This window comes from Dendropsophus ebraccatus, chromosome 9, assembly GCF_027789765.1.
Source record: "Dendropsophus ebraccatus isolate aDenEbr1 chromosome 9, aDenEbr1.pat, whole genome shotgun sequence".
NCBI classification, from domain to species: Eukaryota; Metazoa; Chordata; class Amphibia; order Anura; family Hylidae; genus Dendropsophus; species Dendropsophus ebraccatus.
In genome coordinates, this window is record NC_091462.1 from 50,312,467 (window position 1) to 50,338,018 (window position 25,552).

Genomic DNA, 25,552 nt, shown 5'->3' on the forward strand with positions numbered 1-25,552 from the left:
TATCTAGGCCCCACCGGTCACAACATATGACATGTCTGCGTTTCCTGCAAACAATAGGTATTCTTTAAGAATCTATGATCTATGGGCGGGTTCAGACTACGGAATTCTTGCGGATAAATTCTGCAAAATTTTGTTGCCTGTACGCGCCCACGGCCGCTTGCCTTTCCGCCGGCTCCATAGACACCAGTATATGGGCTGGCTGATTCCGCATTCCGACGAAAGAATTGTCATGTCAATTCTTTCGGCGGATAGCGGAATCAGCCGGCCCATAGAATGCGCAGAATGCGCGGAAAGGCGCACGGCCGCAAGTGCATCATCTGCACGAATTCCGTAGTCTGAACCTACCCTAAGGCTATGATCACACTAGCCGTAGTTTTGCGGGGTGGGACATAGCTTTATTTTTAATGGGATCCCGGCCGGAGCATACACACATCGTATGCCGCAGAAAGACCTGTCAGTTCAAACAGTGAAGTGAGCGGCTCCGGCGGCTTGCTTCACTGTGGGCTATGGGAACTGTGGGCTATGGTCACGGAACGGCCGGTTGTTCACGTAGTGTGAACATAGCCTAAAACTGGTATAGGTGGCTGAAGCAGTGCATTTATTTTCCATTTTTTTCATACTCTCTCATGTGGGAACCTGCACCTATGTCTATCTCACTCCCACTACATACCCTTCTTTGGCTCAGTTGCCCCTAGCAACCAATCAGATTCCAACTTTCATTTTTTTGAAGAACCTGTGAGGAAAGGAAAGTGGAGGCTGATTAGTTGCTAGGGGCAACTGAGCCAGTTCTACTTTACTCCCCCGTAGTTTTTAGTCTTACCTGCCGCTCTGCCCGCCATGTCGTTCATACATTCTTTGTATTTCTTTGCCAGTAACGGATATAAATTAGAAGGTTCAATGTTTTTGCCGGCCTTCACCAAAGCTTCTGCTGTAGCAATATGCATGACGGTGTCATCACTTACTATCCAGTCTTCTACATTGATATTCTCAATGCCTCCTAGTTCGGCCAATTTGGCATGAATAACAGATCCATTCTTACAGAATTCCCAGTTGCCATTTTTGTAACCAAGGGCATCTCCGGCTGCACTGAGGACCATGGCCGCCACATAATTCTCAACTATTCCAGAACACATGTTACTCCGAGAGAAAGGCTTACAGAGACCTGCAAAAAAGAGCTGAAAACAGAACGCTAACATTTAGTCAATTGCATAAATCTTATGTTTTCTTTTATCAAATGAACCCCTAGATGACCCAGGACGTAGAGTTACGTCATGGAAGTCTGTCACCAGACGACCCTGGACGTAACTCTACGTCCTGGGTGTTTCTCCGGCTATAAAGTGCGCTCCAGAGCGGAGCGCGCTTCACAGCAGGTGGGGGCCTGCTGCAATCAGCAGCCGGGACCTCACCGGTAATGACACGCTGTAGCGATCGCGCTGCCGCGTGTCATTAACCTCTTAAACGCCGCCGCGGCGTTTAAGTGTAAGTGACAGGGGGAGTCCCCTGTCACTTACTGATCGGGACCCCTGCAGTGTGACTGCGGGGGTCCCGATTGTTAAAACGGACCGCCGGAGGTCTCTCACCTGCCTCCGTGCGGTCCGATCGGCGATCTGCTGCACTGAGCAATGAGTAGACCGCCGATAACACTGATCAATGCTATGCCTATGGCATAGCAATCATCAGTGTAGAAATCCAAGTAGTGAATGTTAAAGTCCCTCAAAGGGACTTCAAATGTGTAAAAAAAAAAAGTAAAAAACACTAACACACTACCCCAAAACCCCTCCCCAATAAAAGTTGAAATCACCCCCCTTTCCCATTATATAAATAAAACATATAAAAATAAATAAATAAATAAGCATATAATATACCGTAGCGTGCGTAATTGTCCGATCTATTAAAGTATAACAAGCCTCATTGCGAATGGAGAATGGCGTAGACAAAAAGAGGGAAAAAAGTACGCGGATTACCCATTTTATGTTACATTATATATATAAAAAAATTCATAAAAAGTGATCAAAACGTCCGATCTTCACAATAATGGTATTAATAAAAACTAGAGATCATGGCGGAAAAAATGATGCCCCATACAGCCCCATAGGTGAAAAAATAAAACCGTTATAAGCGTCACAATAGGCCCATTACATTATTAACTAATTGCCAAAAAAAAAGGATTTCATAAAAAAAAAAAAATATAACATTAGAGAATCTGTGTAACCTGCATATGGCTGTGTTCGGGCTGACCTATAGAGTAATAGTATAATGTCGCTTTTACCATATAGTGCATTATGTAGACACAGGAACCCTCCAAACGTTACCATATTGCATTGTTTTTTACGATTTCACCTATTTATATCTTCATAAATAATATATTTGGGATTCCATCATACATATTATGGTAAAATGAAAGAACACATTACAAAGTACAACTATTCCTGTAAAAAACAAGCACTTACATGGCCTGTAGATAGAAAACTGAAAGTGCTGGAGCTCTTAGAAGGGGAGGAGGGAAAAATGAAAGCGCAATGATCAAAATTTGCGCGGTCCACTGGGTCATTTTGGGCCTGGTCCTCAACGGGTTAAAAAATATATATTTTTAACATTTTTACCCAGCTACCCTATTCACATTCTACTTCTGTATTCTGTTTTTCTTGCATTATGTCTATAAAGCAGGGAGCACAGAATGAAGACAACTACAGCACATGGGGCACTACAGCACATGGAGTGCTACAGCACATGGGGCACTACAGCACATGGGGCATTACAGCACATGGGGCACTACAGCACATGGGGCACTACAGCACATGGGGCACTACAGCACATGGAGCTCTACAGCACATGGGGCTCTACAGCACATGGAGTGCTACAGCACATGGGGCACTACAGCACATGGGGCACTACAGCACATGGAGTGCTACAGCACATGGGGCACTACAGCACATGGGGCACTACAGCACATGGGGCACTACAGCACATGGGGCACTACAGCACATGGGGCACTACAGCACATGGAGCTCTACAGCACATGGGGCTCTACAGCACATGGAGTGCTACAGCACATGGGGCACTACAGCACATGGGGCACTACAGCACATGGGGCACTACAGCACACGGGGCACTACAGCACACGGGGCACTACAGCACATGGAGCGCTAAAGCACATGGGGCACTACAGCACATGGGGCACTACAGCACATGGAGTGCTACAGCACATGGGGCACTACAGCACATGGGGCACTACAGCACATGGAATCAAGTGCGGCACCATATGGCCTACGGCTCCAAAGCATAGAACTGCACAAAGTGATTACAATATCTCTCTGGTTTATAGGGGTGTTTGGGGCATTTTACACCGATGGTCTATTCTCAAAATAAGATCAATGGGGTGTAAAGACCCAGCACCTCCATCTCCAATGGCTGACATTTTTATTTATTCTCTTCACTGTTCTTGGTTACTGCAGCTCAACTGCCATTGATGTGAATGAAAAGGCAATAAAGTGAGGATAGGCCATCGATGTAAAAGTTCCAGAACCTGGTGGCTGATCAACCTTAAACCTGTGGGAGTGTGTTTTAGAGTTGCCTTTAGCAAATTCCCTTCAGCAGTTCTGTGGGCATTCTCCTTGCTCTAGGATTACTTGGTATACTTTTCTAGCAGAAGCGTCTTCCCCTTCTCCCTACACCTTAAGGCTATGTTCACACTACGTAAAATAACGGCCGTTGTTTTCACCAGCTGGACTTTGCGACCAAAACTACGGCTGTAGAATTACGATCGTACGGGCTAGTCGTGAAACTACGGCCGTTTAATTTTGATTCCTAGCATTATTATATACAGGATGAAAAAGGTCATTTACTTTAAATACTGCGCCCAGCCCGAGAAACCACTCAGAAATTTTTTTACAGCAAAATCAAGTTTAATTCGGCAGATATAAGTTTAACGTTCGCGGCCGCATTGAAATCCACGGCCGTTGTTGCAGTATTACCGGCCGGAAATAATTGACATGTTCATTTTTCACGGGGCTGTATAAACAACGGCCGTTATCTGATACGTAGTGTGAATTTAAAGGCCGTAGTTACATTGCAGTCATTATAGGGAACCTCAAAACAACAGCCGTAGTTTTGTGGCGTGGACAACGGCCGTTATTTTACGTAGTGTGAACATCGCCTAAAGTTGTCCTTTTAAAAAAAAAAGTTTGGTATGTCATAGAGACATGTTAATACTTTTGATTGGTTGAGATCAAAGTGCTCAGACCACTGATCGCTAGAATGAGTAGGGAGAAGGGCTCAGCCAAAGGCTGTTACTCTCCTTGCTGCATGACACTGACTCTGTAGAAAGTCTATGGCTTAACCCTATAAATATAACCAAAACTTTAAAGTAATACAAATATGTAAATCCCTATCTGTTCCAAACCACCATGATGTTAGTCATGCTCACACATTTGACACAAAAGCTCACAATTACTGCCAGTGCGGTAAACACTCTCCTCTTCATTGTAGCATTGAACATTTTCATTTGAAATCCCAGTGTCCTTCAAGTGCCTGTGGCTACAGCCGGCTTTGTGTGCCTCACATAATTGCTAAAATAAGACCAGACCCTCCTCCACGACATGCATTCTGGGTGTCCGTAACATCTCTACATATTACAGCTCCCACCAGTGTCCATGATTATTATCTGTCAATGGGCACGTGATAAGCAACTCCCTCTTCTGCTGCCTGTCTATTCTCAGCTGCAAATAACTTTGGGGGTAAAATCAGGGGAAGGGTTATTAATAAACCTATCAGCACACGTCGCATATCAGGAATGGATTACGTACTGTAGACTGTATGAGCAGTCACTGTGGCCTAGTAACAAGTTCAATTGAAAACATTACAAAGGGTCATCATGCCATAGCTTACTGGCCCTGTGTTGGTTATATAATAGCGAGCAGACTGAAGGATATACAGTATATATATATATATATATATATATATATATATATATAGTATTTGTAATGTTCAAAGTTTTAGACATGTTTTTAAAAAAATTTTTTATTCTGCTACAGGACAACAACCAAACATACACCCAGTCATAAGAAGTGGGCAAAAAAACCAATCTGGGTAGCAGGGGGTGCTGTGAACACAAACAAGTGACCCTCACCAATTCAGTGTAGCTCCCGCACCACTGCTCTCTTTGTATCACTAGTCTCCTCTACTCCCCAGTTACTGTGACATCACTGCCCTATAGGAGCTGCCTGCTCAGCCAATCAGTGACTGAGATGTAAATCCTTCTGTGGCCACTGATTGTCAGGAAATCACAGGAACTGGGAAATAGGGGGTGCTAGCGAGAAATGGGGAACAGAAGCTACACGGTCACTCGTTTGTTGTGTTTACCAATGTGTGCATATGAACTTACTGTGCAGTATTTTTTCCACACCTGCCTAAAACATTTGGACACTCTTTTTTTGGACAGTCCTTTATGTATTGCTTCAACGCAGTGATTTTCAATAAGCCTCTGCCTGTGGTTTGCATTAATTTTGACAATCTGGTTAAATTAGATTAGTTAGATTATTCAGGATTAGAAAATTCACATATACATCCTTGCAGAAATAGCACCACCCCTCTCCTTGGCCTGGGTGTGGTATTACAATCCACAGCTCTATTCACTTCAATGGAATGGTATGCAAAACCACAGGACAGGTGCTGTTTCTGGAAGAAAGTGGCCATGTTTTATTTTTTAGCTAGGACAACCCCTTAACGGAAGGGCCCCATAGTTATATACTATCCATGGCAGTTATTACACTTTGTGATTACAGGTACATTGCTATACAATATCTTTCTTTTGCATTACTAATATTAGTTTATAAAGGAGGATATGGTATTCCCATACAGTAGCCTGTTCCTGACCACAGAAAAAAATGCTGTTTCATGCAACCCCTGCAGGCATAACTGAGTAGTAATCACATACAACATTGCACTGATGTGTACGGTACAGAAGATCAGCCTAAAGGGTTTAGGATTCACATTGTTACATTTACAAGTCAGATCCAATATAATTTCCTGCTAGGTAAGTTTCCATCTTAAAGGGGAGATTCAGACGCAGCATTTGGTGGCAGCATTTTATCAGTTTTTCATCCAGGGGAAGTATAAGCCCTTCCTTTAGAAGTCAGATTTTGGCTTTAGCTCATGAACAGAAGAAAGCGCCATGTGTCACACCACCTGCAAGGGGTTTCAGAGCTTAGGTAATAAAATAACAGTAAAGTGGCTACTCACCACTTACATCAGTCACTGAGTTACCCAAACTATAAGACACATAGTAGTTGAGCCAGGATTAACATCCTTAGTGTGTTCAGCTTTATTTAGGTGTATAACTGGAATGAAGATACTGTATCCACTCCAGACTGTTTACATAATGCTCTGCCCAGTCCCTTGTATAGGACTTAACCTTGTACTGAAAGTAAATCTCCCCCTTACCTCCAGTAGACCTATATACCATGCAGGCTACTCACCAGCAGCTGCGCCCACCTTCTATTTCTGCTGAGCACCATGTAGGAAGTCACACACTGCGCATGGACACAGCTGTCACTTTCAGTTTACCAAGAGAGAACTTCAGCACCACCTAATGGCAAAAAACAGGAAATGCTGGGACTAATTCAAGTTTCACACAAGGCATTACTCTGAGGTGGTGTTTTTTGCTAAAGAAAAAAAAAAAAGCATTTTACAGTAATGTTTTCTGAGTCAGTGGCAGTTCCACTGGGATGAGATTCCCACACTAGCACTTGTACAAGGAGTCATATGGACTTGCTGTCACCTTGACACAGCTGGTGGAAAAAGGGTAGTGTAATCTCTCTCTATGACCTAAAAGATGCACACCAGGCTTGCTCAGCAAAAGCTGCACTCATACTTGTTGGTTCTTCTACACACATAAAGCTTGTAGCAATCACTATTGAACATTCTGAAATTTGATTTGGGAGAATGGCTGCAAATTGGCCACAATTTGATTCTGATTTGATAGTCAATTCGGATTCAGGTACAGTGGGGGGTACAAACACAGTCACTGACTGGCTGAGGGTGCCTTTACGCAGAGAGATTTAGCTGACAGATTTTTGAAGCCAAAGTCAGGAAGGGATTGCAAAAGAGGAGAAATGTTCCCTGTTTATAGTCTGTTCCTGGCTTGGGCTTAAAAATCTGTCAGATAAATCTCTGTATAAACACACCTTAATGATTCCAAGGACAAAGGGTCCTATTTCACGGGCCGAGGAGGGCCCGATCAACGATGTAAATGAGCGGCGATCTGCTAGATCGCTGCTCGTTTACTGGGCCTATTCCACGGCCCGATGATCGTTGAGCGAGGGCTGCAAGGACATCGTTTACCGATGTCCTTGCAGCCCTTGCAGCATCATACATTACCTGCAGGGCTTGTCCTCCGCTCCGTCTCCTCCCCGGGTCCCCCGCGCTCTATCTTCTGAATGGCCGGTCAGCTGACATGCCACACTCAGCCAATTACAGGCCGCGGCAGTCCCGGCCTGTGATTGGCTGAGCGCTCCGTCAGCTGACTGGCCATTCAGAAGATAGAGCGCGCGGGACCTGGGGATGAAGACAGCGCGGAGAAGAAGCCCTGCAGCCAGGTAATGTATGATGATGCTGCTGCTTCTTCTCAAATCGTCGGTCGCCCGCCGCGCACCGCTATTCAACCATAGCGATGCGCGGTGGGGGAACGATGATTTTAGGTCTGGTCCTAAATGAACGATCAGCCGATGAGACGATCATCGGCTGATCGTTCTCTCTATTTCACCGAACGATAATCGGCCGAATCGGCCAAATGGGGCCAATCCGGCCGATTATCGTTACTGTGGAATAGGGCCCAAAATTGTAGACCTGCACAAGGCTGGGTTTGGCTATCACATCCTTAAATGCCTCCTTATTCAGCTACTGCCCCATCTGCTGCCCCAATTCTACCCTTTGCCTCGAAAACTCCCAGAACAACATGTCTACCTTGAACTATCCTCCCACTTTTCATCCAACTTGCCCTTCGACACCCTAAAATCTGGTTTCCGCCTCCACCTCTCCACAGAAACTGACCTTACAAAAGTGGCCAATGACCTGCTAACTGCCAAAGCCTCGCTCCTATACTCTGTGCTCCTTCTCCTTGACCTATCTTCTGTCTTCGACACAGTTGACCATTCCCTCCTCCTACAAACTCTTTCATCCCTTGGTGTAACTAGCTCAGCCCTCTCCTGGATCTCCTCTTACCTCTCTAACCACACTTTTAGTGTCTTCCACTCCCACACCAACTTTTCTCCTCGTCCCTTTCTGTTGGTGTCCCTCAAGGCTCTGTCCTCAGGCCTCTTCTCTGTCTATACTTTTGGCCTGGGACATATCATAGAACTCCACGGCTTCAAGTACCACCTATATGCTGATGACACACAGATCTACCTCTCTATGGTCCAGATGTCAACTCTCTGCTATCCAGAATTACAGAATGTCTATAGGCTACATCTTCTCCTCACGCTTTCTAAAACTCAACATGGACAAAACAGATCTAACCATCTTTCCCCCATCTTGCTCCACCCCTAGAACTAATCTCTCAATCACAGTCAACGGCTGCACTCTGTCTTCTGCCCCCCTAAGTCTGCTGCCTTGAGGTAACATTTGACACTACTCTTTCGCACATTCAAACCTTAACCACCTCCTGCCACCTTCACCTCAAAAAAATTTCCAGAATCTGCTCTTTTCTCAACCCTGACTATACAAAACTGCTGGTACATGCTCTCATTATCTCCCAGATAGACTACTATAACTTCCTCCTCTCTGGCCTCCCATCTAACACCGTTGATCTTTAACTCTGCTGCCTAACTAATCTACCTTTCCCCTTGCTTTGCCTCTGCCTCTCCCCTATGCCAATCCCTTCACCGGTTCCCCACTGTCCAGTGTATTCATTTTAAATTGCGTCCTTCACGCAACCTTCGATCCTCCAAAGACCTCCTTTTCTTCTCCCCCTTGTTCGTACCTCACACAAGTGCCCCCAAGATTTTACCCGAGCCTCCCCTACTCCGACACATCTGGAACTCACTACCCCAACACTCTTATCCTCCCTCAAGACCTTCAAAATTAACCTGAAAACCCATCTCTTCAAACTGGCCTATAACATATAATATTTCTGCACCACACATTGGCTGGCTGCACTTCTTTACCTTCTGTTTCTCTCCGCTTACCATATAGATTGTAAGCCCTTGCAGGCAGGATCCGCTCCCATGTAACAGTCTGCCATTTATCTTCTTAATGTAATGTGCTTTTCATCTTCTAATGTTCCGCTTTGTTAACCCCTATCGCTTGTATAGAGCTCTGGAAGCAAGGGCACTTTCATAATAAAATAATAATAATAATAATAATTATTATTATAATAACAACAGATTCTTATAAGAGACTTCCTGGTAACAATTATGCTGTGCTAAACCCAAAGATAGGGTAACTGTGACCTGGGAAACCTTGTCTAAGCCAGGGGTAACCTCTTCAGCTTAGGACAATCTGTCTACAAAAAAAAAAAAAAAAAAAATGTCTGCAGTGGAACAAAGTGCAAGCAAGCTGACGAACTCCATTGATTCCTGCTTGAGAGGTTAGCTTCACTCGGTCTTCCAAACCTGGGACTTGTACTACCAGCTCTCTTCTGGCATAAGGCTGTCTTCTTCTTCAGTCCTAACCATGAGTATGAAATTCTTCAAGTAAAGTACATACAGTAAAAGTAGCCCCGGCAATTCTGCACTTTTCTGTATTGCACTGAACATTTTCTATAAGTAACCTATCACACCAACACCTATCAACCCCAGGTTACTGCAATGTTATGATGTGATGTGTTTGGTAGTGACCACATCTCAACGTAGAGGAAATTACATTCACACCTCTCTTTAGTGTCAGCTTAATTTGATATCAATCGGACTAAACCACTAGACAAGATATCCCACTAGCAGAGAAGGAAGCCCTGAAATTGGTGGCAAACCATATCAATTAAAGCAATTAAAAAAGGACTAAAATCCAGGATAAAGTTAGTTTACCCAATGATCCACCACTACTATATCAGAAAGAATTCCAAGATGTTATTCAAAACATTATAGACAATTCAAAACAAGTAGACTAAAAAAGAGACTACTTTTGAAAAAACAACAAAAAGCCAATTTAGCCCCTCCCCCAATGAAGACCCATTATCACTAGTATAGGTTTCCAGACCAGCTCCCTCTCCCAAAGCATGATATAATGTTTAAAAAAATGTCATAATCACCCATAGTTTACAGACCCATATTTACAGACTTACCAAACCTTGACACCATTAATTCTTTACATTAGAGAGTATAGAGAGAGAGAGTATATATATATATATATATATATATATATATATATATATATGCAAAAAAGCATTCCCGTGTTTTGAGACTCGTAACTGAGGCTCCACGGACCCCTTTTTTGCATATTTAAATTTTGTATGGGACAATCAATGGAGACTCGTAAATGAGTACTCCATTGGAATTTTTCACTGTTCTCCCTGAGTTCAGTGATTGTTGTGTTTTGTTGGTCTATTTATCATTGCCCCAGTAGCCAGAATCCTGCTCCACACTGACGAAGGGCAAATACCCCGAAACTGCAGTCTGTGGATGGATGCCTAGCCTTGGTAACCCTTGTCTTATGTTGTTATACTCGCCACAGAGTTAGACTTTGACTCACAGGGGCCACCCTGGTGTTTCCCTATTTAGGTCCTAAAGCTCGCAACAGAGTGAGGACCTGAGGGACTACGTATCAGGGTGGTTTGGTGCTCTCCCCACTAGGAGGCACCCCTTGGCAATGGGCTTCCTTCTCTGGAGAGAGGGATATCTGGCTATTCCAGTGTTTTGAGACTCGTAACTGAGGCTCCACGGACCCCTTTTTTGCATATTTAAATTTTGTATGGGACAATCAATGGAGACTCGTAAATGAGTACTCCATTGGAATTTTTCACTGTTCTCTCTGAGTTCAGTGATTGTTGTGTTTTGTTGGTGTATATATATATATATATATATATATATATATATATATATATATATATTCTTTTTTTTTTTTTTTTTAATACACAATTGTGTTTATTTTTTTATACGACTGTGGGTTTGGTAGCTTTGGTCAAAATTAGACAAATTAGTAATATCATTATACATACTGTATTATGTATATGTTCTTCATGTTTAATGATGACGTCTGGACCGACTTAAAAATAAGTTGCTCATAAAATCTAAATAAATGAATATCTTTCTCATACATATTATGTCACCTGTTTTACCTTGAGTAAGTCATCATACAATTTAGTGGATACAGAGGATTAATCCACATATAATGCAAACACAACTAGAGTTCAGATTTCGGAACAAATGCTGTCCATAGTTATGAAGCCTAACTTACTTCATACTTTATATTTGCCAGTAGATGGCTCCAAATACTCATGTCTGTGTTTTGGCTCTATAGCTTAAAAGTTTATACAATTATTTGGAGATTTCTTTGCAGTTGATTTAAAAGGAATGTATGAGCAGGTTAGATGATCCTAACCTGCAGATAGATTCTAATATCAGATCAGGTCAGTAGAATATAATTGTGCAATTGTGTAAGAAATTTTAGAATCCTAACTCTAAATAGTTACAAAATCAGATAAGCAAAGGGGCAGTAATGCATATTTATAGGGGTTATCCAGTGCTATAAAAAAAACAACATAATTTCTTTTGCCCCACTCTTGTCTCTAGGTCAGGTGTGCATTGCAATTAACCCCTTTAAGGTTAGTGCTGCTAAAGTCCATGCTACACAGTATGACAGACACAGGTCATAGAAGGCAGCAATCACAAGTCAAGAAATGGTGCTGTTCTAAACCAAAAGCAGACAACTTATTTGTGTATAAAGCGAATTTAAGGTACCTTGCTGCTCAGGCAAGCAGTTTTATGCAGGCACGAACTGGAGAGAGTGGAACGGCTGCACATCCCATCTATGGCTGATACTAATGCCGCTAGGCCTATATTAAAAATCAACACCAGAGTGTCTGTATATGAATTGATCAAGCCATATTGCCCCGTGTACCACCGCGCAGGTCCTCTGGTCCACACGGGTCCCTACGCTAACTCCACACCGTGTCGGTCAGCGACCGCCAACCCCGCAAAGCGTGCACATGCAGGGAAGGGAGGACATGGAACGGCCCTGCAACCCCAATGTCACAGGAGCAGACCCAAAAAGCCCCACCAAAACCCAGCCAGCACCACCGGCGGGGAAGGCTGCCCCCAAACAAAACAAGTATGGATATGGTATTACACTTACCATTGCTGCTCTCACAGAATGGGGAAGACATAGGGTCCAGACATGTGAGCACAGACATATCCTGCTAATTTTGGTCATGTGGGTCTTATGAAGGAGTGCTAGCTGTTCAGAGAGGGAGAACACTCTGGTGTTGATTTTTAATATAGGCCTAGCGGCATTAGTATCAGCCATAGATGGGATGTGCAGCCGTTCCATTCTCTCCAGTTCGTGTTTTGCAATTCTCCCTCTCTGAACAGCTCGCACTCCTCTATAAGACCCACATGACCAAAATTAGCAGGAGATGCCTGTGCTCACATGTCTGGACCCTATGTCTTCCCCATTCTGTGAGAGCAGCAATGGTAAGTGTAATACCATATCCATACTTGTGTGGTTTGGGGGCAGCCTTCCCCGCCGGTGGTGCTGGCTGGGTTTTGGTGGGGCTTTTTGGGTCTGGTCCTGTGACATTGGGGTTGCAGGGCCGTTCCATGGCCTCCCTTCCCTGCACGTGCACGCTTTGAGGGGTTGGCGGTCGCTGACCGACACGGTGTGGAGTTAGCGTAGGGACCCGTGTGGACCAGAGGACCTGCGCGGTGGTACACGGGGCAATATGGCTTGATCAATTCATATACAGACACTCTGGTGTTGATTTTTAATATAGGCCTAGCGGCATTAGTATCAGCCATAGATGGGATGTGCAGCCGTTCCATTCTCTCCAGTTCGTGTCAGTTCTATGCAGGTTTACACACTCAGAGAAGGTCAGCAAAAGGGTGAATAAATATACAGTAGGTCCAGTAACTTGGACTTTGCCCCATGTATATTAACCTCTTAAGGACATAGGACGTACCGGTACGTCCTATGTCCTCATTAGCCCGCTATGTCCTCATTAGCTAGCTCATTAGGTCCGATCGCCGTGCCCGCTAATTAGCTAATCGGAGGCAGCTGTCAAAGTTGACAGCTGCCTCCGATTACCGGAGGCAACGTTTCCCTGGTGTCTAGTGGGGGAGATCGCTCCTCCGGGACCTTGTCCCGGAGGAGCGATCTCCGTTACTGATGCCGGCCGGGGACGCGTCCAAGATGGCGCCGTCCTCGGCTCGGCACTCGTTTGTTTCCGGCTGCAGCAGCCGAAAGCAAACGAGTGCCGATCTCATGGATCTCTGCAGCATATCTATGCTGCAGAGATCTCTATGAGAGATCAAAGTGTATATACTAGAAGTCCCCCAGGGGGGCTTCTAGTATATGTGTAAAAAAAAAAAAAAACGTGTTGTTAATAGTAAAAATCCCCCTCCCCTAATAAAAGTCTGAATCACCCCCCTTTTCCCAGGTTTTAAATAAAAGTAAACAAATAAATAAATAAATAAACATGTTTGCTATCGCCGCGTGCGTAATCGCCCGAACTATTAATTAATCACATTCCTGATCTCGTACGGTAAACGGCGTCAGCGCAAAAAAATCCCAAAGTGCAAAATTGCGCATTTTTGGTCGCATCAAATCCAGAAAAAATGTAATAAAAAGCGATCAAAAAGTCGTATATGCGCAATCAAGGTACCGATAGAAAGATCACATCATGGCGCAAAAAATGACACCTCGCACAGCCCCATAGACCAAAGGATAAAAGCGCTATAAGCCTGGGAATGGAGCGATTTTAAGGAATGTATATTGGTTAACAACGGTTTGAATTTTTTACAGGCCATCAGATACAATATAAGTTATACATGTTACATATCGTTTTAATCGTAACGACTTGAGGAACATGCATAACAAGTCAGTTTTACCCCAGGGCGAATGGCGTAAAAACACATTTCCCCCAAATAAAAGAAATGCGTTTTTTTTTTCAATTTCACCACACTTTGAATTTTTTTCTGGTTTCGCAGTGTACTTTATGCAAAAATTCAGCCTGTAATTGCAAAGTACAATTAGTGACGCAAGAAATAAGGGGTCATGTGGGTTTCTAGGTGGAAAAATGCAAGTGCTATGACCTTTTAAACACAAGGAGGAAAAACCGAAAACGTAAAAACGAAAATGGGCCATGTCCTTAAAGGGTTAATGTGCTTATGTACCTTTAAGGTATTGTTAATTAATATTCTTTGTGTGTTTGTATATCCTGTGTGATTTTATAGTTGCAATAAAAAGCAAGTAAACCATTTAAAAGTAGCTGAATGTATATATTGATTAGTAAGCAATGTGGTTTCCTATATCATATTAATAGACAAACACAATCTAACTCAACCAACACCCACTGTAATGCCCTTTATTGAGAACATTGTAATTACTGTTTGAGGAAAGAAAAGCAATATGGTTACCCCTCTTCTGGTCAAAACAATAATAACAGCAATCCTCTTTGTGCTCCCACACAATAAAATGTCCTCCTCTGTGCCCCTATAAGTTAAGTGGGCCCACCATTTCGCCAGAATATAAGAAAACTTGCCGTCATGTTACTCCAGTCCTGCAAGAAGCAGTGACAGAATTTCCAAATTTGCCCTTGCTTATAACATTATGCAGTAATATGAGTGTTTTTATTTACCACTTGCTGACCACCCATTATAATAAAATTATATATTGGCAGTAAACATGTTTTGAATTAAAATAGCGCCAACTGTCAGTGACAGCCAAACCCTCCAGAGAGAAGACAGGAATGGGTTGTTACTGCCCCTCCTTCCGAAACACTGTATACTCAGAGCTTACTGAACCCCATGTATACAGCTCAGCAGGAAACCATTAAGCCCCATGCCTCTCAGCCTACAAATTGTGATCACTGGCATTGGGTAACTGCAGGAACTCCTGAGTCTTAGCAGACCCAGACCCAGGGCTATGTTCACACACTGTACAAACAATGGCCGTTCCATGTGAACGGCTGTTGTTTAACACTATCTATCATGTTCATTAATTTCGGCCTTAGTTAGCGTTAAACAAAGGCTGTACATGCGGAACGGCTGTTGTTTGTTGGCTTTTGTTTGTGTGCACATAGCCTAGGTCTGTAGACAGTGTGAGTAGGCAGTATTTCCCCTGTAACAAGGGCTAATATTTCAGCCCAGTTACAGGGGAAATCAGCAATAAAGTAAATGTATTGCTGTGTACAATATGCCCCATATGTGAATTATGACCTTATGGAGAATGCAATATGTAAAAAAAAAACAAAAAGAAAAAACGAATTATATATAGTAGTGAAAAAGGATTAGAAACTAATAAATATAACAAATTAAAACTAACAAAACACAATCACTGTGCTTGCTGACAAGTGGTTGGAAATAAGTGGAGTTTAAAAAAGGAGTTGTTGGTGATTCTGTGGGTTTGGAGTGACTGATATATTGTTGTTTTTGTGCAATTGTGTGGTGTGCATTGCTGCAGTGCATAGATAGCTAGTGCCATAGTTGCTTAGTTAAAACAGGTCCAAACAGTTTTTTTTTCTCTGGTCTGCTCTGCACCTGGGGGTGGGGTTAATTGATCTCAGGTGCTTAAATCAAGGCTCAGCACTCACTGTGTGTGCTTGCTCACTGTGCTTGCTGACAAGTGGTTGGAAATAAGTGGAGTTTAAAAAAGGAGTTGTTGGTGATTCTGTGGGTTTGGAGTGACTGATATATTGTTGTTTTTGTGCAATTGTGTGGTGTGCATTGCTGCAGTGCATAGATAGCTAGTGCCATAGTTGCTTAGTTAAAACAGGTCCAAACAGTTTTTTTTTCTCTGGTCTGCTCTGCACCTGGGGGTGGGGTTAATTGATCTCAGGTGCTTAAATCAAGGCTCAGCACTCACTGTGTGTGCTTGCTCACTGTGCTTGCTGACAAGTGGTTGGAAATAAGTGGAGTTTAAAAAAGGAGTTGTTGGTGATTCTGTGGGTTTGGAGTGACTGATATATTGTTGTTTTTGTGCAATTGTGTGGTGTGCATTGCTGCAGTGCATAGATAGCTAGTGCCATAGTTGCTTAGTTAAAACAGGTCCAAACAGTTTTTTTTTCTCTGGTCTGCTCTGCACCTGGGGGTGGGGTTAATTGATCTCAGGTGCTTAAATCAAGGCTCAGCACTCACTGTGTGTGCTTGCTCACTGTGCTTGCTGACAAGTGGTTGGAAATAAGTGGAGTTTAAAAAAGGAGTTAAAAGAAGGAGTTACAAGTTCTGGTAAGTGCTGAATCTCTTTCTTTTTCACTGTTTTTGTTGCATTGAGGATGATGGCTAGCGAGATGGAAGGATTCATTCAGTGCGCAGTCTGCCGCATGTACGCACAACTGGAGCAGGTGTTCCAGGGTGAGTACCGCTGTGACAGATGTGAGCATGTTGCCCATCTAGAAGCTCGAGTTAGAGATCTGGAGAAGCATATTGCAACACTGAGGGAACTTGGCCACCTTGAGAGGGAACTTCGGCTCACTGAGCAGGAAGTTAGTGGGGTAGAGATGGAGGGTGGTGATATAGATCAGGAGGCCCAAGTAAGTAGCTGGGTTAATGTAGTTAGAGGGACCAGTAAGGGATCCAAGAAAAGGAAGGCCACTTCTCCTACTATATGCCCAAGCAAAATTGCCAAGTTAGGTGATGATGCAAGGGCATCCGTGTCAGAAATGGCAGCTCTAGTGGAACCTGTTCTCCCTAACAGCCGGGGGAACAGTCCAACTAGTAGTGGGCGGGATGGTATTGTAGGTAGGCCTAGACAGCTAGTGGTTGTAGGGGATTCTATAATCAGGAAGACGGATAGAATAATTTGTCGCCAAGACCGCCTCAACCGAATGGTTTGCTGTCTCCCTGGTGCCAGGGTTCGGCATGTGGTGGAAAGGGTGGATAAATTACTTGGGGGGGCTGGGGATGACCCAGCTGTCGTGGTCCATGTGGGAACCAATGACAGGATACAAGGTAGGTGGAGGTCTATTAAAAATAATTTTAGAGAACTAGGTGCTAAGTTGAAGGGGAGGACCTCCAAGGTGGTATTCTCTGGAATACTGCCTGTACCATGCGCATCGCAGGAAAGACAGCGGGAGCTTAGGGAGTTAAATGCATGGCTCAAGTCGTGGTGTAGAGGAGAAGGGTTTGGGTTTTTAGAGCACTGGGCTGACTTTTCATTGGGGTACAATCAGTTTTCCGCAGATAATTTGCACCTTAATGGAAGGGGGTCCGCTGTGCTGGGGGAGAGAATCCTAGAAGGGGTGGAGGGGTTTTTAAACTAGGGATGTGGAGGGAGGACAATGTAGTATGTAATGTAGTGGCAGATAGGTTAGAGAGGGGACAGAACATTGAGGAGGGAGGAGAAGAGTCCTGTGGGGGGAGGATAAGAGCAGTGCATAGGGAGATCCATATGTTGCGGATGAACAGTGGGGATGATTGTAGCCACAGCACAGTAATAAATCCTATTTCTTATAATGAAGCGGTTAAACTCGATGGTAATATAAAGTGTATGGTTACTAATGTCAGAAGTCTAGCCAGCAAGATGGGGGAGCTAGAGGCCTTGGTTCTGGAGGAGTCCATTGATGTGGTTGGTGTGACTGAGACATGGCTGGGCTCCTCACATGACTGGGCTGTCAATATTCAGGGATTTACGTTGTTCAGAAGGGACCGGGTGGGCAGAAGGGGAGGAGGAGTATGTCTGTATGTCAGAAATGATATTAAAGTGAGTGTAAAAGATGCAATAGTGGGAGATGACTGTGATGATGTGGAAGCATTATGGGTAGAACTACAGAAGGAGGTAAAGAGTGAAAAAATTATTCTTGGTGTAATCTATAGACCCCCCAACATTACTGAGGAGGTAGATGGCCAGTTAAATAGACAAATAGAGCGGGCTGCCCGGGAGGGAACAGTAGTGATAATGGGGGACCTCAACTACCCAGATATAGATTGGGGTCACGGTTCAGCTAAAACCACAAAGGGGAGGGAATTTCTTAACCTCCTGCAGGATAATTTTCTGGGCCAGTTTGTCGAGGAGCCAACTAGAAGTGATGCCTTGTTGGATCTGGTTATTTCTAACAACGCTGAGCTGGTTGGGGATGTCACTGTCCATGAACACCTGGGTAATAGTGACCACAATATAGTGACTTTTAGCTTAAAGTGTAGAAAAGAAAAACATGTTGGGAGGGCAAAAACTCTTAATTTTAAAAGGGCCAATTTTCCTGGGTTAAGGGCAGAACTTCAGGGCATAGACTGGGAGCGGCTGCTGTCACATACGGATACAGCTAATAAATGGGAAATCTTCAAATCCACATTAAATAACTGTACTGCCAAATATATTCCTATGGGTAACAAATATAAACGGTTAAAATCCAATCCCACATGGCTTACAACTGAGGTTAGAAGGGCTATAAATGAAAAAAAAGGGGCATTCAAAAAATATAAATCAGAGGGGTCAGCTGTAGCATTTAAACATTACAAAGAAGTCAACAAAACCTGTAAAAATGTAATAAAAGCAGCAAAAATTCACAATGAAAGGCAGGTAGCTATAGAAAGCAAAAGAAACCCCAAAAAATTCTTCAAATATATTAATGCAAAAAAACCAAGGTCAGAGCATGTAGGACCCCTAAATAATGGCGACGGGGAATTAATAACTGGGGATCAGGAGAAAGCTGAGTTACTTAATGGGTTCTTCAGTTCTGTATATACAAAAGAGGATGGAGCTGTGGTGGGTGGGGCCAGTACTGAGGTGGGTGGGGCCAGTGCTGCTAACACATGTAATGTACTGAACTGGTTTACTATAGATATGGTCCAAGATAAATTAAACAAACTCAATGTAACCAAAGCTCCAGGGCCTGATGGATTGCACCCCAGAGTTCTTAGGGAACTCAGTTCTGTAATTTCACTACCCTTGTATGAAATATTCCGTGATTCTTTGCTTACTGGTATTGTGCCGAGGGACTGGCGTAAGGCAAATGTAGTGCCAATCTTCAAAAAGGGCTCTCGAACTTCCCCAGGTAACTATAGACCCGTAAGCTTAACGTCCATTGTGGGGAAACTATTTGAGGGGCTTATAAGGGACTACATCCAGGAATATGTAGTGGCTAATAGTATTATAAGTGATAACCAGCATGGTTTTACTAAGGACAGAAGCTGTCAAACCAACCTAATATGTTTCTATGAAGAGGTAAGTAGAAGCCTGGATGGCGGCGCGGCTGTGGATATCGTGTACCTGGATTTTGCAAAAGCGTTTGACACAGTTCCTCATGGACGTCTGATGGGTAAGTTAAAGTCTATCGGTTTGGAAAATTTAATGTGTAACTGGATTGAAAGCTGGCTTAATAATCGTACCCAGAGAGTGGTGGTCAATGATTCCTACTCCGAATGGTCCCCGGTAATAAGTGGTGTACCCCAAGGGTCAGTACTGGGCCCTCTTCTGTTTAACTTGTTTATTAATGATATTGAGAATGGAATTAACAGCAATGTTTCTATCTTTGCAGATGACACCAAGCTTTGTAGTACAGTACAGTCTATGGAGGATGTGCAGATGTTACAGGATGACTTAGACACACTGAGTGTTTGGGCGTCCACTTGGCAAATGAGGTTCAATGTGGATAAATGTAAAGTTATGCACCTGGGTACTAATAACCCGCATGCATCATATGTCCTGGGGGGAGTTACTCTGGGAGAGTCGCTGATGGAGAAGGATCTGGGTGTACTTGTAGATAATAGACTACAGAACAGCACACAATGTCAGTCAGCTGCTTCTAAGGCCAGCAGGATATTGTCATGCATTAAAACAGGCATGGACTCTCGGGAAAGGGATATAATATTACCGCTTTATAAAGCTTTGGTGCGGCCTCATCTGGAGTATGCCGTCCAGTTTTGGAACCCGATTCATAAAAAGGATGTTCTAGAGCTGGAGAGGGTACAAAGACGGGCAACTAAACTAATAAGGGGAATGGAGCATCTTAGTTATGAGGAGAGATTAAAAGAATTACATTTGTTTAGTCTGGAGAAGAGACGTTTAAGGGGAGATATGATTAACTTATTTAAATATATAAATGGCCCCTACAAGAGATATGGTGAAAAGATGTTCCAGGTAAAACCCCCTCAAAGGACAAGGGGGCATTGCCTCCGCCTGGAGAAAAAAAAGGTTCAATCTCCGGAGGCGACAAGCCTTCTTTACCATGAGAACTGTGAATCTGTGGAACAGTCTACCACAGGATCTGGTCACAGCAAAAACAGTAGAGGGCTTCAAAACAGGGCTAGACAAGTTCTTAGACCAAAATAATATAAATGCATATGTATAGAACCTATCACCCCTCCCCCTTCCCTGTATCCATCCCCTCCTTGGTTGAACATGATGGACATGTGTCTTTTTTCAACCGTATTGACTATGTAACTATGTAACTATGTAACAAGAAACTTAAAGTGACACTGTCCCCCCCTTTTTGCATTATGACTTCTCTACACAGGTGTAATGGGAAAATTTATCAGTTTTCATTCCTTATTTTATATCATAGGTCATGGTGCTTGTTCAAGTAAAAAGTGATCTTTTATCATCTGCAGATTGTGCTATATGGGCGGGGCTTCACTGCAACAGCGCCACTTAGCCCCGCCCATAGCACCACGGTTGACCCCTGCCCCTCCATGATGTCATAGGCACATAGGCACCACCCCCTCGTTGACCATTGGAACAGGCTGGCCTAAAGGTCTAGGCCCCATCCCCTCTAGGTCGGGCCATACCAATGGACGTCACGGAGGGGCAGGGCCAACGGTGGTGCTGTTGCCATGAAGCCCCACCTACTCAGCACAATCTACAGTTGATAACAGATCACTTTTTACTTGAACAAGCACCATGATGTATGATATAAAATAAGGTATGAAAACTGATAAATTTACCCATTATACCTGTGTAGAGATGTCAGAATGCAAAAAGGGGGTGGCAGTGTCACTTTAAAGTATACCTGTTGTTATAAAAAAACTTTCGACATCTCATAGAGACATGTAAAAAGTTTTAACCAGTCCAGTCTGAGTATTCAGACCTGTAACGATCAGGAGATGACTGCTGTTGCCCAGGAGCCCAGTATAAGTACAACTCTTTTTTTAATTCAGAGTGGAGAGTGAATGCGCTGCAGCGTGGTCTTCTCCCGGTACACTTTAGTAGCTTTCAAATCCATATGTACTAAACAAACAAACAAACAAACAGGGGATCTGATCTGAAAGGTAATAATGAGCACAGGTGATTAAAGATTCGTATACATGTTATATTTGCTAAAATGAAAGTTCTGCAGAACAGAAAATAAATAATTTCCTAAAATTCATTTGTTCATGCATTACCACTGTGGGATAAGGCGATTGTGACCTTTCATTTGCTAGGTACTCATGTCTCTCCATCTGCAGACTGCATCCATATGCTCATACATTTTTACTACAATTGTTTGACTATGCAGCAATAGTGTAACACAAGAGTGGTCTTTGTTTTTTCATGAAGTTACTTTTTTGCTGTGTGTTACATATTGAAATGCATTTGCATCTGTGGTTTATCAATAATTGAATGATCCATATGCTGCCACATAACATATGATGAGGATAGAGAGAAAGAAAGGGCTTATTCCTACGTTCAATATTTTGCGGATGCTACGGACAGGAAAGCCTTGCGTGGCTGTGTCACTACAGTGCCGCAGAGATTCAAACAGTTTTCCCACTCCCGGCATAAGGCCATGTTCACATAACGTAAGTTTAGTAATAATCACGACCGTTGTTGCCGATTTTGTAACATCAGCCGTGATTAATACTAAACCTACGTAGTGCTGCAGTTAGAGGGAATCCTGGCCGGAGCGTATACACATAGTATACACTGACATGTCAGTTTTGTGCGGCTGCTATTGACTGAATAGCGGCCGCACAAGCCTGGCAGGTCACACAATGGAGAGTGCAGCTCCGGCCGCACTCTCTATTGTGTGCAACAATGAATTGGGATGCGGGCGCACACAGATGCGTCTGCATCCCAATTCAGCACAAATAAAAATCATCCGGTCGGTACTGCATTGCCGGCCGGGATGATCTTTACTAACACCGGCCGTTCTGTGACCCGGTAAGGGTCACAGAACAGCCGGTGTTTCAAGTTGTGTGAGCATGGCCTAATATTCATACATCTTGCCTTGTGGGCAAACACTTTACTACAGGACATCCCCATCCGTAGCGTCCGCAAAAAAACGAGATATGGGAATAAGCTCAGAGAAAGAGAGAGAGAAGAGAGAGAGAGTAACTGCTATTCAGGCCCCACAGTTCCCATTGACACAGAAGACAAATAAAAAACAGTTACTAGGTACAAAGGTACATACACCTATTATTTTTCACAGGAGCAAAGTGTAAATTTGAACGATTTAACAATTATTTGCACAATAATCGGCCAATGTAAAAGGCCCTTCTTCCCTGCTATGTGTTCTATTGCTCCTCTCCATCTCTTTATTTGCCAGAACAGAACTCAACAAGAAAGATGATTGATCATTTTAAATATGTTCTGTAGCTACAATACGTTTCTTGGAAAAAGTTGAATCCACTTTTAATCAGCAGGTAGACATCAGTGACTCTAGTGGAGAACTTAGAAGTCACTGAAAGTGTGAATTCAATTCAAGATAGGAGAAATTTTTCATTTTACAGATGATTACTCACAGCTCAAACAAGAAAGTAGAAGACATTGGGCAGAACACATTTCACCTTAAAGAAACTCATTGACATGATGTTAATTCCTTTTTATTTTTTTTTATTTGATAGCAAATAAGGAGTCTTGTGATTTTTAGGATAAGTTGATTTATAATGTACTGTAGATGAATAAGAGATTGTAGTGCTAAACCTTTATTATAAAAAAGGACTTTTCTTAAAGGGATTGTTCACCATTTCTTTCATATCAGCTGGTGCCAGAAAGTGGCAGAGATTTGTAATTTACTTTTTAATAAAAAATCTTAAGTCTTCCAGGTACTTATCTGCTGTATGTCCTGCAGGAAGTGGTGTACTCTCTTCAGTCTTACGCAGTACTCTCTGCTGCCACCTCTGTCTAGGTCAGGAACTGTCCAGAGTAGTAGCAAATCCCTATAGAAAACCTCCTCTGGTGTCCAAACTAGAAAGAATACCACTTCCTGTAGGACACACAGCAGCTGATAATTACTGGAAGACTTAAGATTTTTAATAGAAGTAAATTGGAAATATCTGGCACTTAATGACTCCACTTGGTTTGAAAAAAAAAATGTTTTGGATTAACTACCCCTTTAATAATATAGTCTGAATCCCACTCATTGTAGTATGACATTGTAGTATAAATGCTCATAAATTACCATACATGCTGTATCATGCATTTGCCAAATTAATATGTTTAATTGATTTTTGACTCTAAACTTTAAATGGATACTTTAGTGACAATATTATCTGCTCAGCATTGTATTTAGCAGCTCATTAAATTATTGCCGGATTATGGATCCAAAGTTAGTCAAGCCTTCCTGATCAGTGTCCTATGCTTATAGCTTTTCTTCTTTTATTCAATAGGTATCTCCATACTTCATGTAGTTTTAGCCTGCCTGTACTATCCTGACAATGTCATAGCCTAACAATGATAAGAATGCCTGCCCCACTATGTGAACATGCTTACTGGGACTGGCATTTATCAAATATTTAGTAAAAACTTTATACTAAGCAGACACTAAAATACTATACCTGCTTTACCCCAATACTCTTTCCCCCATGTTCCAGCTACACCTACTGTATACTTGTTAGAGATGATATTATAGTGATGAATATACACCAAAAATAATCCACAGAGAGGCTAAGTGAACCTTATAAGGAGTGTTGGCAAATAACTTAGAAGGCAGAAATAACTCAGAAGGCAGGAATAAACAGTTAGTGAAATAACTCAATACCAAAGAAAATACTGGCTAACAGACAAGTGATAAATATAACAGCTCAGAAAACTCACACTAGCAGCTTGTCGATCCATAAGATTAGAAGAGATAGAGTTAGGTAATTTCAGCAGAGCAGCGATCCCAAGGCTTATAGCAGAGGCCGTCACTCTCTGTGCACCCTGCAGTGAGCCTATGATCATAGCCCTGCCCCAACTTCCTGTGTCCTGCCTTAACATTTCTGTTAAAGGAGAAGTCCGGCAAAATTTTTATTGAAGTATTGTATTGCCCAAAAGTTATACAAATCGCCAATACACTTATTACAGGGAATGCCTAAAGTGTTTTTAAAGTGTTTGGATAAAACAGTGATGTCACGACCAATGCCAGATGCTGTCGATGTACAGTGTTACTGTTATCTTAATACCTGTGCAACCTGTCAAAAGTTTGAATTGGTTGGAGTCTCAGTACTGAGACTGCGGTGCTCATGAGAGGTTGCAACAGATGGTGTAGTGTGTACCACACAAACACTCACTTTTTCAGTGGTTTTAAGCAGTAACCCCCCCGATTAGTCTTTTCACATCCTGCATGTCCATACTTTGATGGAGCTTCTGAGAGTAGATCATCTCTGTGCCAAGTTGTCAAAGTGCCAATTTGAAATACATGTGGTCTCATTTTGGGGGTATAAGATAACCTTGAACTCGTTTAGTATGGACCCTATGAAGGTCATAGCCATTGAAAACTGGAAGCGATTGGGTTTCGTCAATTACCATAGGAAATTCATCAAGGGATTCTAGCTCATAGCCAAACCCCTTACGCATCTAATTAGAAGGGGGCGGATCTAGAAAACTGGACCCCAGATGCTATTAGGGCATTTAACAAACTTAGGCAGTGTTTCTCAGAGGCTCCAGTTCTGACACAGCTGGACTTTGAGCATCCCTTTGTGTAAACTTCCAAATGCTCGTACCTTAGCTACACTGTTCATTAACCACATTTTGCACCTGCATGGCATTCCAGAAAATATTGTGTCTGATCGAGGTGTTCTCCTTGTCCTTTTCGTCTGCCTTTCACCCGCAGACAAACGGGCAAACAAAGAGAATTAACCAATCTCCAGTTACTTTTACATTGAAACTGCCTGCTTCGTTCCAGATCCATAACTTCTGAAAAAGTATGTTCCTCCAGTATCTCCATCTACTCCTCGTGCTCCACTGGTCATCCAGGGTGAGTTGGAATATGAGGTGGAAAAGAGTCAAAATTTTTGCTGGGTACAGGGTTCCATACAATACCTGGTCCACTGGAAAGGCTTTGGCCCAAAGGAATGTACGTGGGTTTCTGGAAAGGATATGCATGCCTCACGTCTGGTTCAGAAATATCACCCACGCAATCCATCTAAGCCTGGTCCATTGGGTAAGGGTCCTGAGGCCCCTCCTAAAGGGTGGGGGGGTAATGTCAGGAAATTACCTGACTGCACTCCAGCAACGTCTTCCCTGGCTGGACCGCAGCGCCGTCTTCCTGGCTGGGGCCGTGTGACATCAC

General features: G+C 43.1%; 1 protein-coding gene across 3 annotated transcripts in view; it reads right to left on the reverse strand.

The window, feature by feature from the left end:
- ADPRH (ADP-ribosylarginine hydrolase) overlaps positions 1–24,150 on the reverse strand; it is a 34,672-nt gene extending 10,522 nt beyond the window's left edge. Inside the window, exons 1-2 of one of the 3 annotated variants that reach the window (XM_069985235.1) lie at positions 24,097–24,150; positions 821–1,175 (exon numbers count right to left, since the gene is read on the reverse strand). In XM_069985235.1, the coding sequence (XP_069841336.1) occupies positions 821–1,175; positions 24,097–24,117 (376 nt within the window). In that variant the 5' untranslated portion in view covers positions 24,118–24,150. Of the gene's footprint in view, positions 1–820; positions 1,176–4,447; positions 4,542–6,476; positions 6,583–24,096 lie in introns of those variants that run through there. The other 2 variants (XM_069985234.1, XM_069985233.1) reach the window with 2 other exon arrangements.
- Positions 24,151–25,552: the final 1,402 nt, after the last annotated feature.